Here is a 24,892-nt window from a genome sequence, read left to right as displayed (position 1 = left end):
TAATGTGGAAACACAGATAAAACAAATTTCGATCCGTTTTTTTCATCTGTTATTGGTGCATGCTTAGAATGCTTTCTCGGATTTGACATTCCTTGCAGGAGCGAATGGGGCGATTGTAATGAATGGACTGATGTATATGCTCACTTAAACTGGCTGTTTGCATCAGCTATCAAAATAATTGACATCACATTCCAGTTTAACATCATTGACAAAGGGAAACATTAAATGTGAGCAGTATGCAGTTATTTTCCTGTAGCAGTTTTTCCTCCCCTATGATAGGACTTCACCCAACATTTATTATCTAGATGTTGTTCCATGCTCTATATATCAACATAAGGAAAGCATTTTCAAAACTGTCTCATCAAACTGTAAAATATTTCAGTATGGAGCACCAATTTATATTTTTATTAAATTTGACACTTGCACCTGGATGGTAAAGGAAATGTCAAAGGAATGCAGTAAAACCCATGGACCTTTTCAACTTAAAAGAAAATTTGTGTTTGTAACAAATTGGGTCCCTGACGTAAATGGCCAAAAACGGTGTTTGTTGACATAGTAGACTTTTGATACATTAAAAAAATGCCTTGACCTAACCTAATTTGCATGTAGGGTACTAGTCAAACATTTTGTTTAATATCATCAATTGATTGGATCATGTTTTTCTTGGGGGGGGGGGGGGGGTTGGGAAGGGATGGGATGGGAAATGAAGGGTTGTGGGCTTTGTTGAAACATGGTTCATAGGGTCCATACATACAGAAGAATGTACCATTCAACAGAGTCACAAACCCTAGCTATCATCTTTGGTTTATGAGACAGAGATCTTTGTAACAAACGACTCACCCAGACAGCTGAGAGATATTTGGTTCCGTTTGGGAGATATCCTAGTTTATTTGAGAGTTGTGTCTGGGCGGCTGTCATTTTTAAATTTATCTGTGATGTCATAGTGCCTAAAAGATCTGAAGCCTCAAAGCATTAAACCTTCACTAAGATTTTTATGAGTTGTTTGTGGAAGTTCTTTCCATCACGGTTATAATCTATGTCACATAAACCAATGGTGATGGTTGGGCTTGTGTGTCTCCTTTAAATTTAAATGAAAAAATCACAGGAATTGTGGGAAATTGACAAGATTTCTGTAACTTTTAAACAGAACTGGATGAGGAATGATTAATGGCTAACTAGTACAAACTATAGAATTGATAATCTGGGAGACTTGAGAAAAAGATGAAGTGATTAATTGGCTAAATATAACAGAGTTAACATTTAATATGAATATTTTGCATTCTGCCTGTAGCTTCCAGTGCAAGAAGTTTATGTTCAAGCCTTGCCTTGTCATTCAAACATGCGGGTCATAAACTATTTTCGGATATCCCTGTTTTGAAACTTTCAGTTGTTGTTGGCTTAGATCATCTCATCCTTTCAAATTATTTGAATTTTCTTCAAACTATAAAGGGAAATATCTTTGCATGAAATATATGATATTGGTTGCATACTTACAACTCATATCAATGCAACCATTTTAATTCTTCTTTGGATCCTCCTGTCTAGAGGATATTTTGTAATAACTTTGGATGGGGAATGATCAAGTTGGAACTATTTAATTAAGGTTGTACTACATCCTTCACAACTATGTGCTCTTCCATCAGCTAAATCTATCGTTTTATGCATTGAATTACCTAATTTTGAACAATAAATCATAGTCCAATGTTTTTTATTGTTTTTTTTTTCGAATTCAGCAGAACAAAGATTCACACATTTTGATATTAAAAAATGGGAACTGACATATATTCACCCCTGGCTTTACCATTCAAAATGTTCTTTTGCCACCTATCCATGAGTTTAGAACATCACCATTATAGCTAGAAATTTTATCTTAAGCTTTCTGACTTGGTTTAAAGCAGGGGTGGGCAACGTTTTTGAATGAATGGGCCAGATAAAAGGAGTGAAAAATTGACTGGGCCGCACCTAACCAATGACCTGCTGTTGATTTCAAACCTTTGATTCGGAGGACTTTCAAGCAATAGGTGTGTGTACTTAGTCTGTATTCACAAAAACATAATGTCAATACAGTACAGTTGGTATTTAATGGGGATAATAGGCCTTCCTGACAGCATCATTAATGCCGATTAATTCTAATCAGCTAGCTCGTTTTGTTTTGATGATGTAAAATAGATTGATTTTTTTCTTTTTCTTGAGACATCTCAAAGGCCGCAAAAAAATCACTGGCAGGCCGCTTGTGGCCCGCGGGCCTTAGGTTGCCCACCCCAGGTGTAAAGGGATGTTGGAGTGGCAGACAATGCCAGACTTATAATAAAAGGGGGGGGGGGAAATGTTCCTCACTATTAGTTTGAAAGCCTCATCTTAATACCTTTTCCCTGACTCAAGATATGGTTGATTCAGTGTTACTTAATATTTTGACCGTCTAAACCACGGTTTCTCCCCTGGAGTGGATCACAGTTAGTTGTATTGTGATGTTATATCATAGCAAATGTTCAAAAGTATAATTTTTCTATGAAAATCTACTTGTTGATTTGAAATCTCATAGTTTGGAGTAAGTTTTTAGCTGTCATGGTTCACTGTGTTTAGAATTTCATCATAGTGCAACTTTTTTGTGTAGATATATTATTTTCCTCTCTGAATAAGCCAGTTATATATTATTTAAAATTAAAAACAAGAAGTGTTTTCAGCTGAATTTGCCCTTCTGACATCATTCACTGTGTTGGTTGCCAGATGCTTTCACAAAACACCACCTAAAAATTGAAAAATTCATATCTTTGCCCCATACAAATGTTACAAATATCCATCATTTTTATCTTTGAAGCAATATACTGCAATCACTGGCAATGATTCCACCTGGTAGCAGAAAAAGGGATTAGTTTCCAAACAGAAATAAAATCTGATTGATTTTTGTTTCGACATTCTAACATTTTGACATATGTTCCATTACAAACACATTAAGTAAACCCAGTCTTTAAGTTAGCTTTATGATAAGCACATGTGTGCATCATACATTGGAAATTGTCTGCGTGGAAATTGATTTTGATCACATGCCTTCTGCTTTAGAGCTCACACAAACAAACACTGGATTTCATGTAAATATAAGTTTGTCCTTACATGCTCCGAAATTGTTTGAATTTGATTGGTTGAAATCTTGTTTAAGTTTATTTAAGAGGTGACTGAATTTTCTTCCCTGTCAATAAAAGAAAATTAGTACTGAAACAAGTGGTACTGCATGTAACATTAACACGTGAAACGAACGGCACTACAGCTGAATGAACATTTAAAAGAAATTGTGTTTCCCTTTCAACAATATCAGATCAGACCTGTAAATTATGCAAGTATTTATAGCAGTTTTTGTGAATGTTTCAAAGTGTACTGTAAACTAATTTCACACTTGCATATCCATTTAAACATATATAGCTGGTTATTGCTGTAAAACATTATGAAGTTTTAGCCTCTATTGTAGAGATGCTTGCCCAATGGAAGCTGACCATAAATGGCTCTCAAAAGTGGTCCTTTTCAGGAAGCAATTAAAAGTGTACTAACTGAAACTTGGATTGTTGATCACATACCAAGTGATTGACCCAGTAGCATGATAAACCACTAAAGATATCAATTACTCACTTAATTGTACAATTGACTTGCACACTCAGCTTGCCGATGTGTCACGTTTCATCTCTTGTCCACCAGGTCTAATGGATGGCCAGTTTCAACAGTGTCTTAGTCTGTCCTGTCTGAGCTATAGTTTAAACAGCTGATGACATTGTCTTTCATGTTACTTGCAAGTTTCCCTACAGTGACGGTGTATGTTTTGAGCTAGCTAAGGATCTGGATTCATATAGAAAGGTTTTAAATTGCCCTTTTTAAAGTGGTCTCCCAATTTTAGAAACCAGTTCTTTATGAGCTAAAGTTTACTCCCAACGCACTTGATCCTTTGGCCATTGGTGGTTATGCTCGTAATAATTCATTCTCGTCGTTTCTAGTTTAATCGATCATATACACATTGAAAATGGATGATATCTGCTAACACATCAGAAGGACCACTCTGTAAGCCTTTACAATTTTTGTCCCTCTTTCTCTTGAGGTTTGGTCTAAGTTTTATGTTGTGTTGACAAACATTTATGGATGGATTATGACATTAAACTAAACTAAGAGTATTAAAACTGTCATATATTTTTATTACAATCAAATTTGCTCTGGAAGTGGGTGATACTTTTTAACTCAACTGTGTAAGATAATTGGCATTTGGTTCTTCATAGACATTGTGCATGTGTATACTTTGAAACATACATAATAATGTGTTTTTAAATTTACATGTATACTAATATCAAGGTTGTTCCTACTGTTCCTTGATAGTCCAAGATTTTAAAGGAAAAACGAGCTATATGACTGGATACAAACATGACTCCAGGGCAATTTTTGAAGGGTCGTCGATTCGTCTGAGATGACCAGCAAACAATCAATCGTGTACATGAAATTCAGATTTTTGCATTTTTTGCATTTGCATTTTTACTGTAAATAACCCAAACATACAGTCAATAAAGTGATAAATTTGGTAAAGCCCTCCATCACTTTGGAGAAACTGATATAAAATCAAACTAGTGGTAGGGTCTAATATGATCCACTTGAAGGGATGTTCATTTAGCCCAGGGGTGGGCAACCTTTTTAATAATAATAATAAGAAATGAGACTTATATAGCACCAAATCAGTAAACAAAAGTTACTGCTCAAAGCGCTTTACAAAGAAAGTAAATTAATTTTGAATGAATGGGCCAGATATAAGGGGTAAAAAATTGACTGGGCCGCACCTAACCAACGACCTGCTGTTGACTTCAAACCTTTGATTTCAAACCTGCATATCATATATTATCATGCTATTTTGATCACAATGTGGAACTTTCTTAAAATGTCCCCTACTCATAGACAGTTTGGTCCAACTCAAGAAACTTGATTTCTAATAGCAACCTTAGATTTGAAGAATTTTTTTTGTCTTTTCCAGATTCACATTAATGCTTCTAATAGACCAGATTGTGGGGTGGGGGTATTTTTTGGTAATAATTAAGTATTAACTTTGATGGGAAATTCATTGAAGGATTGCAGTCATAAATGTCATGTTTGAGTTGAGTAGGAGTGATACGTCTGTAATATCAAACAAATAAAACTATTCACATTTTGATGAGGTTTATGTCTGAATTAGGATGACTGACATTTATGGCTACAGTATACATCTAAGCATTTTGAAAAACAAATTTCAAAGACAGAAACCAGCAATATTATATATATATATATATATATATATATAAGCATTGATATATATATAGTCTTATGAATATGGTCATTACCCTTTGGTAATTTGTTTTCACAATACCTTTTAATTGCATTTTGCAACGTATCGCCCACTCGGAACTCCAGGTTCTCTGACAAATGATTTACCGAGCAATATTATTAATGATTAATTAGCTTTTGGCTCCAATATGTTTGTGACTGAAGGATTTGTCAACAACATTATTAATCACCATGCAAGCACAAACAGAAACTGGTCTAACGTTATGGGGTATATTAGGACTTTTCATTTAATATTATTGATCATATTTTTCACTTGAAAGTTGAGCAGTTGAGATTTTGGGTATGAGAGCCTTGTAAAAGAATAGCAGCATGCAGGTTTGGAAAACCGTGTAAACCATCCGAACCATGGTTGTGAGAAATACACTGTCCTGATGGGACTTCATCACTTAAGAAATAAATCAAAACTTAAGTAAAAGTAACAATACCAAAAAAATGTTCAAATCATTTTTTCAAAGAGGCAGTACAAAAATAACAGTAATAATCATCAACAGAGTTATTCCTCACTTTAAATTGCAAACTACAATAATGCATCAGTAGTACTCTTTTGACGGATGTTCTCAAAGTAGCGGGAAATTGCCGGTAGTAGCATAAAAAATGTTAGCAGACAAATGCATAGTAACTCAGATATATCATGTTAGGCTGCTTTATTACATTCCAACATGAAGAATCCAAGCAGTGGAGATATGAAATATTTTGAGGGAAAATATTTTAATTCTTGACCAAATTTAAACAACCTTTATAAATTTTTTGCAACCAATGATGACAGCAAAAAAATTAATTATGTGCATTTGATAGTTCCTTAGAATTTTACAAATGTTAACATTATCGAAAGCATCGTAGGTATTAACGCTCATGTTCAAATGAACAGCAATTGTGGGATATTTAAAAAAGTTTGTGAGACTTTCTTTATTTTTGGAGTTGTGAATACAAACAAATAAAAGTGCAGGAAAAAGTTCAATTTGTACAGAACATGTGCAGACTTCCATAAAAGGACAAGTAGGGTAATATTTAGTGTAATGTGTACATTAGTGTATGCATAATGCACCATAGAACAATGAAGCACTGTTCAAAGGAATAACACATATCAAGTGTAGGGCAAACTAATAAAATAAAAAAAATGTAAGATCAGGGTCGGAGTTATAGATAGATATTGTGAGTGGCTATAGTCAACCCATTCATCAGCTCAGCCTATATATAGATGAACCCAACTTGTTACTGTATGTCCCAAGTAGTTTTTATTTTGCTTTCTTTAATGGTTTACTTTGGATTCTCTACATCGCTAGCAAAGTTAGGTGACACAGTATTACATTGTTTGCATCTGACACAGTATTTCATTGTTTGCATCTGAACTGTCTCACCCAAATGTTCAAATATTTGAGTAATACACTGTCAAAATTTAGTTTCTGATTTTGGAGGATCTTAGCTGTATAAACTAGTGGAATATTTTTGGAGTATCTATCACAGAGGTATGTTGGTAAAGTCAACACTAAAACAGACAGAGCATATGAGTGTTCCATGCCCCTCCCCTCCTCCCTTCCTCCCGCCCTATCTTTCCTTGTTTTGTATTTATCATTGTGTTGGATTACAATGACATCAAAGTACCAGTATATATATATATATATTTATATATATATATATATATATATATATATATATATGTATATATATATATATATATATATATATATATATATATATATACATATATATATATAATTTATTTTGGCTCAGCTAGTTGAGCTGTTGCCATGGCAATGTGTCTTAGTGTATGTCTGTCTCTCTGTCCATCCATGGGTCAATATTGCTTCAAAGGCTTCTTGCTCAGAGGTCCTTTGTTGAATTTTACCAAAAATGTGAAAGTTGTAACATATGTTAGGGAGTTGACAATTTCAAGAACAAATATGTGGATCAAAGGACCTTTGGGTCGTGAGAAGTAAAATGGTGCTATGGCTTAAAAGCCTACTCCTCCTAGGGTCTATGTTTCATGTTTGATTTTTATCAAAAGTGGTCAAAGTGATCAGTAGATGATGGGCCAAAAACAGGTGTACTTTCTTGTAAGGTCAAAGGCCATTTGGGATCCAAGGAGGTCAAGACAAGGAAATGCACATCAGAGGTTACATATGTTTGATTTTCATCAAACGTGGTCATAGTGATCAGAAGATGGTGGGTCAAAAAAGTTGTACTAACTTTTAAGGTCAAAGGCCATTTGGAGTCAAAGGAGGTCAAGACAAGGAAAATCATCTCAGAGGTTACATACTTTTGATTTTCATCAGAAGTGGTCATAGTGATCAGCATATTATGGATTGTAAATGCTGTACTTAATTTTGAGGTCAAAGGTCATTTCTGGTCCCCCTGGTCAGCCCCAAATCTAGGCTAGATACCATCTCTGTCCACCGTACAAATTGATCGTCTCCCTCGCTGAGGTTTCATTCACGAACCAATAAGATGCTATAGCGCCTCCAAAAACTATAGCTTCACTCACCATGTCATGTGACCATGCACTTTACTAGTCAAGCAGTTTAGCCTGACTGTGTTCAAATAGTGACAGTTTCAGCCATTTAGAGATTGGTCAGTTGTTATCATCATTACCCTGAGGAACATCCATACAATAAAAAAGCCAGACTTTTGTGATTCTGTGACTCAGATAATTTCACCTTCAGTCTTTAAGAAGGGTTACACTTGTAAGTTTCTTGGTGGTTGTAGACACACATGTATCTGTGTCCACATTGCATCAGAGTTGAGGTATAGCATCACTCATGATCTAGTTTGTTGCTTTTGTCTTTTCTTTAATTTAATTTTTGAGTTTTTTTCAATGTGACTAGTTTTCAAAAAGTTATGCTTGTAAAAAAGGAAGTTACGTGCGAAAAGTTGAGATCATTCGCTGTGATTCCTTGATCACGAAGATAACTAACGATTACAATTGTTTTCATCAAACTCAAGGTTGCACTTTTCAAAATTCACCTCCAGTGATTTCTTCTGTTGCACGGTTTTATGAGCTGCTTGATCCGCCTACGTAGATCCTTCTACAGTAATGCAAGATAAATATATTCAGCTATATCCTTGGGTATAAAAAATTGTTTGTTCCTCTGCCTCAAAAAGGAAGGGGGGAGGTTCAAGCACTACAGTACCTGATGGAAATGATTTATAGGATTTATTGGATCTTTTTTTGATGCCAGATAAATTCAGAGACAGGTGGTCAAATTTACTTCAAAGGTACCCAGGCTGTCTAGGTAATAGAAACATATATCAATCCAGATAGTATAATTTGACAAAGAGTCATTATTGATAAGACTCTCTTGTCTGCCAAAAGAAGGAATTAATGACTCTGCATGTTCGTGCAATTAACGGAGAGCATGAATTATTTATCATTGAATATAAAATATGATGCTTCAACAAATGGCCTTGGAGGTACTTGCAAAACTTCTCCAAAATAATTACAAATTTTGGCATCAGCTGTTAGCTCTAGTAGTGCATTGTTTTTTTTATGTCTTTATAGTGGCAATAAATATTTAAGCTAATTAATCTGTTGTCTATTGATGTCTTTAATAGTGGTAATAAATATTTAAGCTCATTAATCTGCAAAAAGTGTGACCATCTCATTAAAAGGAAAAAAAATACTGTGATGATCATTTACATCCTTCCAAAACAAAACAAAATTGATTATCATGAAATAAATTTGTGTGTGTTGAATTTAGTGGGTTGGAGTGGAGAGAACATTTTTTTTAAATTTACAATGAAAATATCTGTTTCAAGAAAGATGTTTATTCAAAGTAATTATTTGACAAATTAAGGTTTGTTCCCCTAAAAGTAGTAATTTTTCTTCATTTATTTCGATATTTTATATATTTTTCCTTCTTTCTTTCTTTCTTTGTGTTTACTACTATTCCGTTAAACGCCACCACCATTTCAGTCTCAATTCTGTCTTTCCCCTGATTCTGTTTTGGGAGGAGGTAGAGGGAGAGGAAGAGACATTCTTCTTCATAATCAGATCAATCTTTTCTCCTTTTTTTTCCATACTTTTAGACAATACATTTCATTAATTCTATACTTTTTTTGTGAGACCTGGCAACTTAATCATTGCATACTTAATTGGCACAAAAGAGAACCAGGCTATTGTGTTGTACCTGTGGATTCGATTGTAAATTATCGAGCTGTTGCAGAAGCAGCATTTGGCAGAATTTCACAGCCGTGTTCCTCTTCCTCATAGACTCACTCTAGTAATTAGTGATATGTTTTGTTCGTTATGAAGCACTTCTTCTCTCATCAAATACTGGAAGAAAGAAAAAAAAACGAAGATTTCAGCGAAATATTTACGACCAGTACTAACGCATTATATACTGTGTTTGAACGCAATTATTGCATTCGATGTAACTACTACTCTGATAATTATGCTCCCTTTCATGCTATCTCTCTCTATATCTCTAATGCTGCTCAGTGATTGTGGATTAGCAATGTACATACTCAGAATATTACCATCCTATAGCAGTCCTTTCATCAGTTTGCGCTGTTTTAGGTCGCCATAGAGACGGAGGATGTCACCAAACACCATTTACTCCGCCAATCGAAGCTGTTTCTGGCGATGCAAATTTCAAATTTGTCTGAATGTTACGTATGAAATTACACAAAGAGGTGGGGGAGAGAAAAAGGTCTCTTCTTGGATGGTTGCCTCGTTATCGATTACATTGTGTGTCGGAGTCGTGAAAGATTCACTATTTTCTCGACAAATATTTTACCTCGACGAATATTAATGAACAAACTCAGGTCTAGACTGAAAAGTGCAACTTGTTTACATATGAAATCAGCCGTCCGTCCGCGTATGCTCTCTGTCACAGACCCGTTTAAAATTAAAAATTTGAGGCGATGGTTTCTTGGAGGGCTAATGAAAGACAGGATGGAAAGCTTTACCTCGAAAGGATTGATGAATAGATGGGAGGAGGGAGAGTACATATTATCTGCTGATGTGATTTTTAAAGTGTAAACAAGTTTTCATCTTAGCTGTTTCTCTTTCTCTGAAAGGTTCCCTGTCATATTTATTACAAGTCACATATCATACTCTTCAATTAGTTTTTATTAGTTTTTTATTTTTTTTTATAATATTTTCTAGGGAATCAGTCTGCTTTTAATGGATGTTAATAAAGGGGTGTGGTCCCTTTTGTCTCGGCTTAAAGCTCTTTCGTCGATACGGTTCGTTCAGACAGTAGTTTAGGATATCGTGATACAATTTGACATGGTAGACTGGGAAAGTAATGAGGCATTGTAGTGAAGAAGTACATACAAAGATCTGAATATGTTTTAATGCGGACCTTTTTGGGGTTCATGCAGGGAATCATTTTATTCAATGTTTTACAGAAGTTGTACTCAAATTCCATATCGATGCAGTTCAATAGCTGAGCTACGTAGTCGAGAAACAAGATAACTAATCCAAGACCTTGCCAATTTCATATTGATTTGTCATGTGATTAATTCTGTGCTTGGGTGATGAAAATGTTGAGAAATGGAAAAGAATCATTAATTATTTTGCTCATTTTACCTTCATTCGATGAAGGAAACATCTAGGAGGGTGTCCTGGTTTGATCAATTTGAATCATGTTTCGAATAATACTCAGTAGGAATGGGTAAAAGTTAATAAGCAAATTTAAAGAATTGCTTAGGATTATATCAGGGGCAGATTCAAGATTTTAACAAGGAGTGTTTGTGGCCTTAAAGTCGTAGTAGCAGACTCTTATGTAGGGGGGCTTGGGGGTCCTCGCCCAGAAAGAAGTAAATTTTAAATCCAAGACCTTGCCACTTTCGTATTTATTTGTCATATGATTAATACTGTGCTTGGGTGATGAAAATGTTGAAAATGGAAAAAAATGATTAATTATTTTGCTCATTAACCTTCATTCAATGAAGGAAACATCTAGGAGGGTGTCCAGGTTTGATCAATTTGAATCATGTTTCGAATAATACTCAGTAGGAATGGGTTAAAGTTAATAAGCAAATTTAAAGAATTGCTTAGGATTATATCAGGGGTGGATTCAAGATTTTAACAAGGAGTGTTAGTAGCAGACTCTTATGTAGGGGGGCCTTAGGGTCCTCCCCCAAAAAGGATTAAATTTAAAAAGGGAAATGGTGTGTGCATTCTGAGGCATATTCAGGTTATAAATTTGGTTAACAATTTTAAAGGTATACTTGCAAAGTTGTACCAATAAACTACTTACAATTTTTGTCTGTGGCTGCAAAGGGAGAGGCACTTGAGAGCTTCTAAGTTTACCTCATCACTGCAAGATTGTGGGCCATTTTTTATTCTGGGCCCATTTTAAATCTTTCACAAGCTGTATTTGGGGTACAGCCAGCCTTTTTGAAAGCCCAAGCCCTAGTTATTTGGAAGAGTGTGATGGTTTGGAATGAGTTGTTCAAATAGGCCTAAAGGTTAGGCATACCACTGGAAAACCAATAGGCCAGGCTACAACAGTTTTGCTATTAGGATCACCGTCAGGAATGATGTAGTTCATATGCTAACCACAAGTGTTTGTGCTGCTAATCTGAATCAAGCACCAGATTTTTGAAGAGCCATTGTGAGCATGTCATTATTCTTGACAATACCAGTTTTTACTAAAGTTGGATTTTCAGGTCTGCATACTGAAGTTATGAGTTACAATAGGCCTAATTTAGTTTTATTATTTGTTTAATGAGGCTAAAAAACATTTGACTGCCAAAAAATATGGACAAAAAATAGAGACCATCTCTGACAAGAATTCTTCACAAAGAAAAGACAGCCATAAGACAATTTAGCTGTTTTATGATGCAAAATTTGGTTAAAATTTCAAAGCATGGAATATCCATTTGTCAGTAGAAGATCACTGGAAAAGTGCATTGACTGGCAGTATGTTGTATGTATGATGTGCTTTGTCATTACAGTCTCCTTGAAACATGAAAGTAACACTGTACCGTGTTGCCTAGCAACAACGTAGTCTCTATTCCCGCCACAATTTATGTGTTTTTTAGGGATTTGCGCATACTAATGAAGGAAACTATCCGTTATTAAAAAGTAACAGATGGTCGGGAATGATCACATGATGTCATGTCATCCAATCAGATGCAAGAATGAAAATAAAGAAATTATATGGTTACATATCTGTATGTTTCTAGTTGTATAGTATTAGTTTTTTTGCGTACGATTCCAAACTCTGTGTAGAAGGACGTATAACAATGCTTTGACAAGGAATCATGATTTCATGTGAAGACCTATCCTTAATGAATTGTTTGCATCAATAAGAAAGAGGTAGGCTGTATGAATGGGTAGGTGGGGATAGGAGTTGTGAAAGGTTTGTCAGTGTATCGGGAGTAGCATTAACTCAAGTTTAGGCTTTCATCACTCCTCTCTTACCTGTCTCCATTCTACATATGCACTCAAATCTACCTAGCCTACAAAGGGTGCTAACATTTTAGTACTGTGCTCCCCACTGACCTTTCTCAGGGTCAACATCCACTTCCTCTCCCTTCCAAATCTACCATTCTGAATGGCTTACACTAACAATTCTAGTGTGGTTAACATCCATTGGAATCTCCTTGGTTTTAAATGGTTCTGATGAAGCGTTACATCCAGGTAGTGATATTAATGGCTTAGTAACCTTGAAAATCATCATTTGAGCCGTCTTTAACACCAATTTTGTTGTACAAACCAGATTCTGTTGATTAGAATACTTTTGTACAAGCCATGCCATGTCATGCCATGCCTCACTGAACACCAGATTCTTCTGATAGTTTTGCTCTACTGCCCTCACTTTGCTGTCTCATTTCACACCTTGTATCTGAACAATGCCATAGAGTCATCATGTAAACAGGGGGGCATCCTTGAAGCTTTTACTCAATAGCTGTGTTTAGGAAAAATTCCTTGTTTGATCCAAAGTTGTCACCTTTCTTCTTAGAAAATTGGTGGTTAAATTCTTTACTAATGACCATGAGCTATTATTCAACTTGGTGTGACAAGTAATGTGCATATTTCTTTTTAAGACTGAAAAAGATTTTCAAGTTCAAGATGGGGTGTTTCTGTTAAACTGTTCAATTGCTAGCAGTTTTTGCTACAGTTTGGTAGCATGTATTAAGTGAACTTATTACCTTCCTGGGGTGATTGCAAAGATTTGTGATGACTATTCTGTTTGATGCTAGGAAAACTTTGATCAAAGGAAACAAAAATGTAGACCATAAATGATTTCAAAAAATGTCATAGTTACGTTATGTAAACCAAAGCAACAGATAGAACGCAACACTTGACTCGCAAAAGGAATAAAACGTGGAAGTGTTAAAAAGTAATCAAAACATACAGATAATGATCTATAGATTTAATAGAAAGAAAGTTAGAATTGGATTGGTTCCCATCGTGTTCTTGCCTTAAGCCGTAATTGAGTCCTTATCTAGCAAATCATATTATTAACATATACAATATACAACACTATGCCCATTGACTCTAATGGTGTCATTCACCCTCTATGTCTTTCTTAAACTTAAAGGCTTTGAAGACTCGCCCCAAACTGCGTGGGGCCATCTGAAAAAGTTAACTTTCCGTTGCTTGCAAGTGACGTTTTGTTCGTGTCTCTACAAAATGCAGACAGTAATGAAACATGATTACCTTGTCGTCTTTTATCTAGACCTGAGATGTCCATTGCTGCTAGGTACACTGTGTTGTAGGTATTGACCGTAGCTGCATGTATTGACTGTGCACTAGTGTATAATCACCGACGGTAGCAAGCTTTGTGTGTATTTTCTAGGATCGATGGTGGTGTTAAACACTTCTGTTACACCTCATTCGAAACTAGGTCAGATTACCGGCATGAGATGTTTCTTTGTGCGCGAGTCTTCACACCCTTTCAGCCATTTTTTAGGCCTATACGGCTCATCCATTTCATTTTACCAAAGTAATTCATTACCCCTGTTAGAAGCTCCTACAGTTAGGATTACCGTTGGTAACCAACATTCACAGTACACTAATATATATGTCAGAACTTTCCTCTCTGCACCAACATCTGTCTAATTTCAACGCTAGCAAAATATGTGTATGCTATGTAAAAGATTGAGGTAGGAACAATACAAATATTCTAATCAAGGATGTTAATATACATTGTCACTGCAACAAGACTATCACAGTACATGGAATAAATTAGTGTTCAAAATTTGTGTTTAGCATTTTTGAAGGCTCCGTATCATTTCTCTCATTGATTACTATAGTTCCTGTGTAGAAAACTGCTTTACATCTTTACAACTTGTATAGCAACTTGACCATTTGGTATAGCATTTTGTCCAACTGGATACGTTATTCTCCGCAGTAAGCCATGAATCACATATTGTTTATTGTGTCAGGAAGGCAGGGTAATTTTATGAATATACTCTTTAAGTATGAATACAAATATCTCTTTCCTGTTATAATCAAATAGGCAGGAAACGTAGTCATGAATATTTATAACATCAGAAAATAACCTGAATATAAACCATATAATTACAAAAGATTATGCAGTAATCCTTTCAGACACATTTTAAAATGTTTATTCTTTTTTTGTTTTTTCGGTGTTACAGTGAAATGACACAGATTTTTTTGTGGATGATCTTACTACAGTAGCAAACTTCATTATGATGTATGTGTGTGTGTATAGTGTGTTATATTAGTGTCGGCACTTTATGCCACGCAACTCTCTCTAAAAAGTTGTCTAGTATCGTCTGTAATCTGCAAAGTGTGTTGCAAGAGGGAGACAATGGTGGCTAATATTGTTGATACAATATCAATTGTTTGCTGACAAGGGTGGCCTCTTGGGTCTACCCAGAGATCTGTGTTATCAGGATCAGTATTTTTCCTTTCAAACCCACTCTTATATCTTTATATATAGATAGAATAGATCTTTATCTGTTCCTGAATTTTTGCTTTTGGTGGAGCTCCTTTTCACATCAGAGATAAGAAATCTCAATTATTTGGGTCCTTTTGTTAAGAAAGCTAATCTTTTGGTGTTACCCAGGACAAAAAAACCATTTGGTAATACAAACTGCCACACCAGTAACTACGATCTGGTAATCTTCTGTTGTTGCAGAACTTTGCAAACAGATAGATATCACTCAAAAATTCTAAATAGCTCAGCAAATTTTCTTTTTATAGAATTTAATAGGCTTTGATGAGTGGATAAATATGAAGGTCATCTGTTTCAAGTTCAAGAGCCTAGCAATATCATTCAAATAAAAAATAATAATAATAAAATAAAAAAAGTATATTTTCAATTTTAAACTGTGAAAACTACCTCATGAGAAATGTATAACATCTTATGAGAAATTTAGGCAGCGGATGTGCGACTGCTATTTCCTGAGCCCTCGCCATATTTTCCTAGTGCAATAATTGATGCAGACCACTGCCCCCCCATCCCACCCCCCAACCATCTTGTCAAGCCTGCTAACGATAGTAGCTAAAATGGTACGGTATACATGTGGGTTTGTTGTACACAAGGTTCACGGCTTTAAAGAGTGTTAATCACTTTCATTTTTAATGTTTAAGCACAAAGTTTAACCCGGTTTGTCTTCAACAGGGGGTTACCGAATATGTTCTGAAAAAAAAATTGCCGCCCTAATTTATTGACTGGTAGACCCATTTGCTGAAAGAAAGAAATCAGACTTTCCTATGTATTTTATTGAAGGTTTTTAGTCATATTTAATTTTTCAAAGTTACCCAACCACAGTGTGGCAATGACCTCTTACAATTAGTTCACTAAAATAGACACCCACTCACTGTTGAGCCATAAAAGTAACATGTTTCTTTGTCAGAACTTGCTCCTAATAAGTCAACAGGGTCACTAATTTTTTTTTCCTTGTGGTTGGAACTGAAAAGAAAAAAAAAATTAATTCTTCTGGGTGTCTGTTTTAGAAAAGGCCTTAGAGATTTCCACTTTGGATACTGGGAAGTGTCAGCTGCTAACTAATACAGATATGAATATTATTAAATGTACTCTCCCTAAAGAGTAGAATGCAATTTCCCAGGTCTGTCTCTGGTTCCTGGTATCTCTTCACTCCCTGGGTTATTCCAAACACTCCCTACTACTTACCTTGTATTATTTTATGAACAGTATGTTGCTCCCCTAAGGCTTAGTAGCTTTCAACAGGGGCATTAATACCAGGTTTGTTCTCACAGAGCTCATTAAAACAGAGTTTCAGTTCAGTGGGAAATGCACTTAACCCCTGTAAGAGCACTGAGATATTACCTTAGAACAAAACTGATGTAGTTTGAAAGCGCTCGGCTGCTGGGAATGCGCTCGGCTGCTGGGTACAGCACTTTTGTTAAAAATGTGCTTCCATAGCAATAGCAAGAAATAAGGCTTTCATAGTCACATGCTGTGAATACACTGTGTATGAAAAGTTTTGGATAAATAGCTGCATTGAAAGACTCTTCTCTATTTAAACATTGATGAAGGGAAAAAATGACAACTGTGAAAAGCTAGTTACATTTGAAATATGCTGCTACAGTGCGTGATTTAAACAGGTATGTCACCTGAATAATAAAATAATCATCATTGTTAGCAATTTCAAATTAGTGAAATATTTACCTCTTTTTTTTTTTTCCTGTTGACAAAATTGGCACTGCATGGAAATTCTATAATCTTTGAAAAACCTTTTTGCATTTTTCCAATTTAACCTAATTCATTATGGAAGCAAATATTAAAGTCAAGAACTGTAACTATCTATTTTGATATCGACTATGGGAATTTAAAAGTTTGTTCCTTCAAGCCACAATTGTTGGATATGGTGGTCATTGCTTTTGGGTGATTCCTTTATCAGTTGTTCACTCTGGACAAATTAAGATGTGAAAGTTGGAAATGAACTGAAAGTACTGCCATACCTTATGATTTCAATGTGCTATGCCAGCTATAAACCTGTAACATATCCAAACATAGTGAGGCAGGAGGTTGTCTGGGTAATCCCCTTTCCTATACTCTTGTCTATTTTGATGGGAATGTATAGTAAAGTGTTTCATTATGTACAAAATACAATACTGTTAACCATTCTGTGTGCTGTTGCATGTAGTTTGGGGAATCAAACTTAGAATATATACTCAAATTTTATTTGCAAACAAACCTACACACATTCCATATTAAATACAATAATGAATGGTAGGATATGGTTGGGATATGGGATGCAGTATTTAGTGTGCACTCTCTCCTGTCTGGTCTCCACATTGCACTAACACAACTAGCCTAAGTTGTCAAGGCATTTCATCCGATCCTCAGTAGCTTATTTCTACTTATTGTACTACTTATTGTGTCCCTGTAGATACCCCCCCCCCCACTCCCTGTAACAACACCAGTCCTTGGATTTGTGGGGCGAGCATGGCGGGAATAATCCAATACTCGACGAAACAGCAGTGGGTAGTTTTAAGAAGGGAGATTGAGCAAAGACATATATCCCAAATAGACCCTACAGAGTCTTCACTAACACTTTAAGAGAGTATAACCCATATGAATGGTTATCTGCTGTTCTTGTTGATAATGAATATGCATGACCCTAAGAGTTTGACATCTGCACATCTCTCCTTTTCCCCCTTGATCCTGCTGCATCTGTTGCATATCGTTCAGGTACATGCTGCACTATTTTTGGTTGTTTACATTTTAGTTGTAAATACAGCCTTAACTTCCTTCTTTTGATTAATTATGCTATTTTGCTTTCAGTTTCATTAGCTAACAAATCAATATACCGACTTCCCTTCCTGCATTTTTCCCAGGCTTGTCACTCCTCAGCTTCTGTTATTCAATCCTCAATCCAATGGGAATCTACCATTAACCAAATTTTTTCTCCTTCGGTGATGAAATTCTACTTTTCAAAGGTGATACAAAATTACATTATAAACAAAAGTGTTCTGATCTTTGAGATCCACCAAATGCCTATCCTCAGCAAAATCTCTCTGGAAGGATGGAATTCCTACCCAGGTTGAAGGTCACATTTAGTTTATTTTGGCACAGCAAGCTAATTAGGACTTAAACTTTTAAAGCTTGAAATGTTGTAAAACTGCTGCAGAAGGGGTTATAAATACATCACATCTCTATAATATTTCTCTTGATCATTCACAAAATTTAATAGTAAGTTTGCTGGGGTCGTCAACTCTTGAACCTATATACTTGTTTGGTGTAACTGAAAAAATCAGGCAAAAGCAAGTGGTGATGAGAACAAAAGAATTAGTAGCCAAATGAGAGCAGAATTTGAATGAGCACAGAATGCGGATATTGCAAACTGGGAGCACAAACTGGCATGTTGAGGTGGGTTCCATGACCTATCATAGAGCCCATGGTGGGGATCAAGGGGGGAATACCTTTCTGGCTTTTCATCTATTCCAGAACTCTGAATCAGCAGAACCTTGAAAGGTAGATTATAGTCAGTATAAGTCAAAACAATGTGTATCTTCCTGCCTGTGGAATTTTTGTTTGGACATGGCAAATTTCATATGAGGGCACACCAGGGAGGGGATTGAATATTTTTTTTAGGGAAACATGCCCCATCTCTATTGTGCCCCTCTCCCCAGGGGATGCCAGTGCATATATCCAGAGAATACTGTTGTCAAGGTCAAAGGTTTAAGGCAGGTGCAAATTGCACTGACTGCGATGAAAAATCAGTCAGGTTGCAGTCGGGTTGGTGCGATTTGCGCGACCAAGATCCGATAGTTGGTCGTCATCGTGACCAAATCTGGCACATGAAACATTTTTTATGTTGGTCGTGGTGTAGGGACCGTTCAGTCTCATTTGAGTCGGGTCATGGCAGTTTGCTGCCACTACCTGACTGTGATCCAATTCTAATGGATAGCCAATGAGGAAGCTTCGTGAAATCAGGTGACGGCTGCAGAGAGTCAAAATGGCAGCCCCCATATGGACTGATGAGCAGGAGATTAAAAAGTTGGGTCGCGTCTGCTCGTGCTCTTGTATGTGGCTAACCTACAATCTGACGCCGATTTGACTAGGTGGCCGCGACTGTCTCCAACTCATTCCGTACGAGTAGTCGGGGAGAGTTACATCCAATCGCAGTTTGTGCCTGTCTGTATACTCATCTTTCAAATTATTGCCTCTAAAATTGTCTTGTTACAAAATAAGTATCTTACCACAAGCTCATTTCATCATGCAGTGTCACTTTAATTTCAAGTCTTTGTTGAGCCTCATTGTAATTAAACATTTTAATTCTTTATTTACAAGAATAGATCTCCACTCATATAGTCTTCTTTCTTTTGATCCATTTAAATTAGCTATTTTTATCAGTTTTTGTTCCAAAATAGATCCAATAATCGATACCAAATTGTTGAAAATTTCCGACATGAGTTTTGCTTTCTACTGCGTAAAATGGGAATGCTTCCAGTCAATTTCCTAAAATAGACTGGAGTATCACTACATGACTAAAAAATCTTAGAGGCTGTCTTAGTCTAAGGCAATTTTCAATAATTGATGTGGCAATCAATATATTTGGATCAGCTCAAATTGTGAATATTAATATTCTAACTTTGCTTCGAAGAGTTTATTATTTTGAATTACTGTGCTGCCCTAATACTTTCCAATGTTACACTAATAAAGAAAAAAAGACAATATTCCCCACTGTTATAGTTGAAAACCCCAAATCTATATTTCTTTCATAACTCAAGATATGGTCAAATGTAACCCATTTTGACCGGTTTGCTAAACTCGAGCTTCCCTGAAGTGGATCTCAGTAGGTGATCTGTGATGTCATAAACAGCATATGTTTTCGAAAAGCTTTACTTTCCTACTGTAAACTTCATGTTGATTTATCCTTCAAACCTGACACACATTGAAATGTTTGGTCAGCGTTCGAGGTTCTCTGTATTTAAAATTTCATCGTTGCTGTAAGCAGTATTATGTAAAAATATGTAATAATGTAAAAATGTATATGTTCCACTGTGAATAAGTGAATTATTATAGAGAAAAATCGTAAAGCATTTTCAGCTAAGTTGCTGAGATGACATTATCACTTTACGCTTGCAAACACTAATACGCAAATACTTTTCCACCTCATTCGAAAAATTCCTATCTTTTGTCGTAAAAAATGCTATCAGGATTTTGTTTTTCAGTTAAAAATCTATACAAAAAATTTTCATCATTTTTCTTAATCCATCAACTTCATCCACCGGAATATCCCTTTTAAGGCTCTAAGTTGCTTCCATATCGAAAGAGGGTGTTAACTCTGCTGCCCTCACACCGTAATTGTTAATACTGTGCCAATATCAACATCTGAAGTAAGAGATTACACTCTGTGTGGTGTTAAAGGTATTCATTGTGTGAAATTTACCCAAAAGTTATACTTCTTAACTAATAACGTTGCCATTTTCAGTTCCTGTCTTTATCATCCCTAATTAATCAGCAGTCAATTTTTATAGATTTCAGTGTAGGCGTTGTGTAATATATGAATATACACATTGGTTGAGAAACGGATGCTATAACAGCTCTATAACTATAATCCTCTTACTGGCATTCCTATTTCTTGCTAACGAATTATCTTCTCCCCTTTTTTTTTTTTTTTTTTTTTACTCTGGATCGATTTCAAATATTGCATCGTTATATATCAGTTATTTCTTTCAGACATCAGCTTATAAATGTACTTCAGAAGTTTCTCTTAAATGTAACCATTTTCTCTTAATTTCCTTCTTTATCATGGGTGGGGAGAGGTGGGTGGGGTGGGGTTGTTACTATTATTGTCACTCTTTTTCTTCTTCTGGGGGTGATATACTTTTTAATCCCTCAAGGGTTTTTTTCAGAAGTGTGAGATAAATTAAATGGCATAAATCAAACCGTGGTGAAAAGATATGGCTTTGTGCCTGTCATGTTTGGGCTGGGTGGCTCATTAAATGTCCCCTTCACCATAAAAATAAGGAAAGTGATAGCATACAATTTGCACAAGTTACAGTTCTTTGGCTACCTATCCTAACATAATTAGGATATCATTGGTATGTTGGCGTCATAGTAGACTGTAAGACATCTTTTAGTATTGAAAAAGTCTAGAATTTCACTTGTTTTAATAAGGTTTGAAAAAGCATAATTTTTTTTTTAATAGTAATACCCCCCCCCCCATGCTCCATGTCCAAGGTCCACATTCTCCTAGTAGATAGTGGTCTTTTGTGCTGTCTTGGTTGTTAATACACTGCAAAGAGTCACAAAACAAACTGATGTGATTGCAAAATATATAGCACTGCCACTAATTTCCATCTAAACACCTTAAATTATACCCAAAAATAGACCTCTTCCTCCAGGATGATTTTCAATAAAGTGGTCCTCGGAGTATTATCCAGAAGAGGTTAGATTAGTGCTCTTAGGATCATGTAGCAAAGACTAGCACATTTTAACATGTATGAGTATGAAAGTAACTTGCTATTTAAAATGGAAGAAATATGAATTTCTACTTATAACTATATATATTTTTTTCTTTCTTTTAATGGCAATAAATGTCTACTCATTATTGCTTTGTGTTAACGACTCATTAAGTTTAGGACAGTTTGTCATTTAGTTAGTGGGAGTTTTTGGACCTGTGACTATATCAAGGAAGAATTGAAATTCTTTATTTTGAGTAATGTCATACATGTAATCATTGACATCACTGCTTATGATTGTTACATTTTTGGTAAAAGATGTTTCTATCTTCATTGAAACTGCTTTCATCTGGAGTTGTGTTTAAAATCATTCATTGCTATTATCCTCAGAGCAAAACTAAGAAACAACATACGTCCGGACACTGTATATAGGTGACTTGTCTAAAAGTGACTCTGTACACAGATCTTAGAGACCAACTATGACTTGATTAATTACAACTAATAGGATTAAAAAACCTCATGTTTTGACCTTTAGAAAAAATCTTTGTTCAACTTTTAATCAATTAACTCAATATTTGGCGCTTCTTTGTATCTCCAGTTTATTTTCACGACCATGCCCCAACAACTCGACAAATATGTCGTCAAGTGCCTTGTAAATAATTTGCAGCTTAGTGATTCAAATTCCGTGTCGTTGCTATGAACTTTCCATTTTCAATCCAGGGGTTTCGGTCTCTTAATTATCTCTTCTAATGATGTAATTATTCAAACAGGCTTGTCTAAACCTTTTGCTTTGAAGAGAAGAAAACAAAGAAACAAAAGCCGATGTACACGAATGTCATAAATTATGGTAACATTGATCAAAGTTCACATGGAATTGTTGCATAGAGCCCTCAATCCTGCGTTTCAAACTGTCAGTGAAACCTTTTACTGATGTTCAGTTCACGGTTGTATTGAGTGCTTGAGTCGAGTATAAATGTGTGTATCAATGTTCTGGTGAAGGTATTATACAATGAGAACAATCATGGAATCTTACATCTTACATCCCCCAAAGGTAATGACCCTGTTAAGTTATTCTCAGGGAGTGAGTCTTTAAACAAAATTTGACATTGTGATCATTTTATTCCTAGCACTGTTTCTTAGCTCGAAGAGAGAAAAATGTAACTTAAACATACAAAGAAATTGCAGTGAAGGTGATAGTTAAAACGGAAAAATGCTTGTGGAATTGGAAACATCATTTTGTACCATTATTGATTTTCCAGAAGAACCTATGATTATCCTTATTAATTGCAATGATTTATGCTGTAATTAATATGCAAGTGTGGGATAGATTTCTGAAGATAGCAGTCCTGCTTCAGGGATTTAAATTATGTTTTACCATTGACATGAACAAGCAGATAAATATTCTCGTGATCAGTGGCTTTATGAGTTTTTGTCGTCAAGGTTCCCAAACTAACCTAATGTTACCCTTATTATTTTTCATGATATTAACGTCACTAGGCGAATATTAAACAATTTTGATTTAATCCTTAACATTTACAGTGGTTGCCTGGACACCTCTCAATAAAGGCATAAAATAATAAAGTAGAAAATATCGATTTTTTTTCCAACATTATTTGAAATGGAAAAAAATAATATTCAAGCTAATGGTCTAGATTGTTTTAGTATAAAGCTCACAACACTACAGACATGGCAAAATGGTCAAATTGTGATATAAGTCAAAAGATTAATAGTTTTTTGGGGAGATTTTATAAGTGACAAACTCAGAGCCTTCCATTCCAAAATTTGAACCCTAAATTATTGCCTACAGGTGTGTACTGTAAACCATCTAGTTTAAATCACTCTTCTCATACCTGTAAATATGAACGCCTTTCTATATAGATATAGTCTATACTCACGAGAGACCATTTTCCCATTTTTGTTTCTGTGCATAGAAAATAGCAAATTACTTCTGAATACCCTGCGACCCTAATGTTCAAATTTTTTATTTAGTTTTTTCTTGGTAACCCCAATCTTTCACCTTGATCATCTTGGCACCCTCCAGTGTCAGAATGTTTTGACAGGTCTGGAAAAGGGGGACCTATGGGGAAGAAGTGTATAATAACATTTAAAGAAATTTTGACATCATTAAGGGTGCTTAGTGGCAGCATGGTTTCATATTTTGTATTTTGAAGTATTTTCTTGGTCAAATTTTTTTCCACAAGTATCAGCAATGTTTTTCTTCTCCCTGAATTTCCCTGAATATTTAGGAATGCTCCAAAACATTTAGTGACATTCCAAAATATTTTGGGGACCCTAAAACGGTCATGACCCAGTGTGAAAACTAGGGTCCTGCAACTGGAGTGTTATATCATGTTATTTGCAGGGAACAATTTAATCCAAGTATCACATGCTAAGATGCTATACAATATGGGTGAATTGCTATGTACGCACAGTATATGCAAAGATGTATAAGCAGTTTTGTATGCAGAACCATAGTACTTTATAATGAGACAAACTTTAGCGACTTCCAAAAACTGCCACACAAATATTTGAACATTAGATTATGCCCTGATTTGACATTCTTGGTTCGGAATTAGTCAGAGGATGCTTCCCTTGAATTCATAGTACACTAAAGAAAACAATTTTTTTTTTTACGATATCTCGTTGAAATCTTCCAAAATTTTTATATTTGTACTGTATATTGTTGTCCTCTATAGATCTCTGTGAACTCTGAGAGTACTCAACTTTCAAGCAGTGCTGCCGATACAGATGTAGCACCCACAGCGGGGGATGACAGGGCCACTCCCAGTCCTCAGCTGTCAACCGCTGGAGACGGCGCTGACGAGGATGGAGGTAGGTGAACATGTCTTCTCTTCCAGGAAGACTCATTTGCATGATATAATTTATTCCTGCCGGTATGAACTGTAGTTTGGCTCTGGTTGTTTTTCTCTCGGATCCAGAAACGCGCTGCCATCTGTCTGCACTGTCTCTCATGTCAAATCTATCACATTTATCTATTCATACAGGAGTAACAAAATGTTGAGCCTTACAGTGATGGAAAAGCAAAGTCTGTTAAAAGTGGAAATAAAAGTATTTATAAGGTTTCTCATTTACTTGTCTTTTTTTTCATTGATGAAGTGTTCATAACAAAGTTTACTTACAGTCAGTGAAACCAAGTTATCACATAAATACGATATCTACATAAGTGATAAAATCGCTCTTCCTCACATATTGTGAATATCTCTTCTGATATTTCTTTCCCCCCCC

General features: G+C 35.5%; 1 protein-coding gene across 2 annotated transcripts in view; it reads left to right on the top strand.

Moving 5' to 3' along the window:
• Nucleotides 1-24,892, top strand: part of LOC139971354 (chromatin-remodeling ATPase INO80-like) — a 112,034-nt gene that overhangs the window by 49,422 nt on the left and 37,720 nt on the right. For both annotated transcript variants that reach the window (XM_071977716.1, XM_071977715.1), the window contains exon 30: nt 24,343-24,478. In XM_071977716.1, the coding sequence (XP_071833817.1) occupies nt 24,343-24,478 (136 nt within the window). The remainder of the gene's footprint in view (nt 1-24,342; nt 24,479-24,892) is intronic.

Source organism: Apostichopus japonicus, chromosome 8 (genome assembly GCF_037975245.1).
Source record: "Apostichopus japonicus isolate 1M-3 chromosome 8, ASM3797524v1, whole genome shotgun sequence".
Lineage (NCBI taxonomy): Eukaryota > Metazoa > Echinodermata > Holothuroidea > Aspidochirotida > Stichopodidae > Apostichopus > Apostichopus japonicus.
This window is presented reverse-complemented; position numbering and strand designations above follow the sequence as displayed.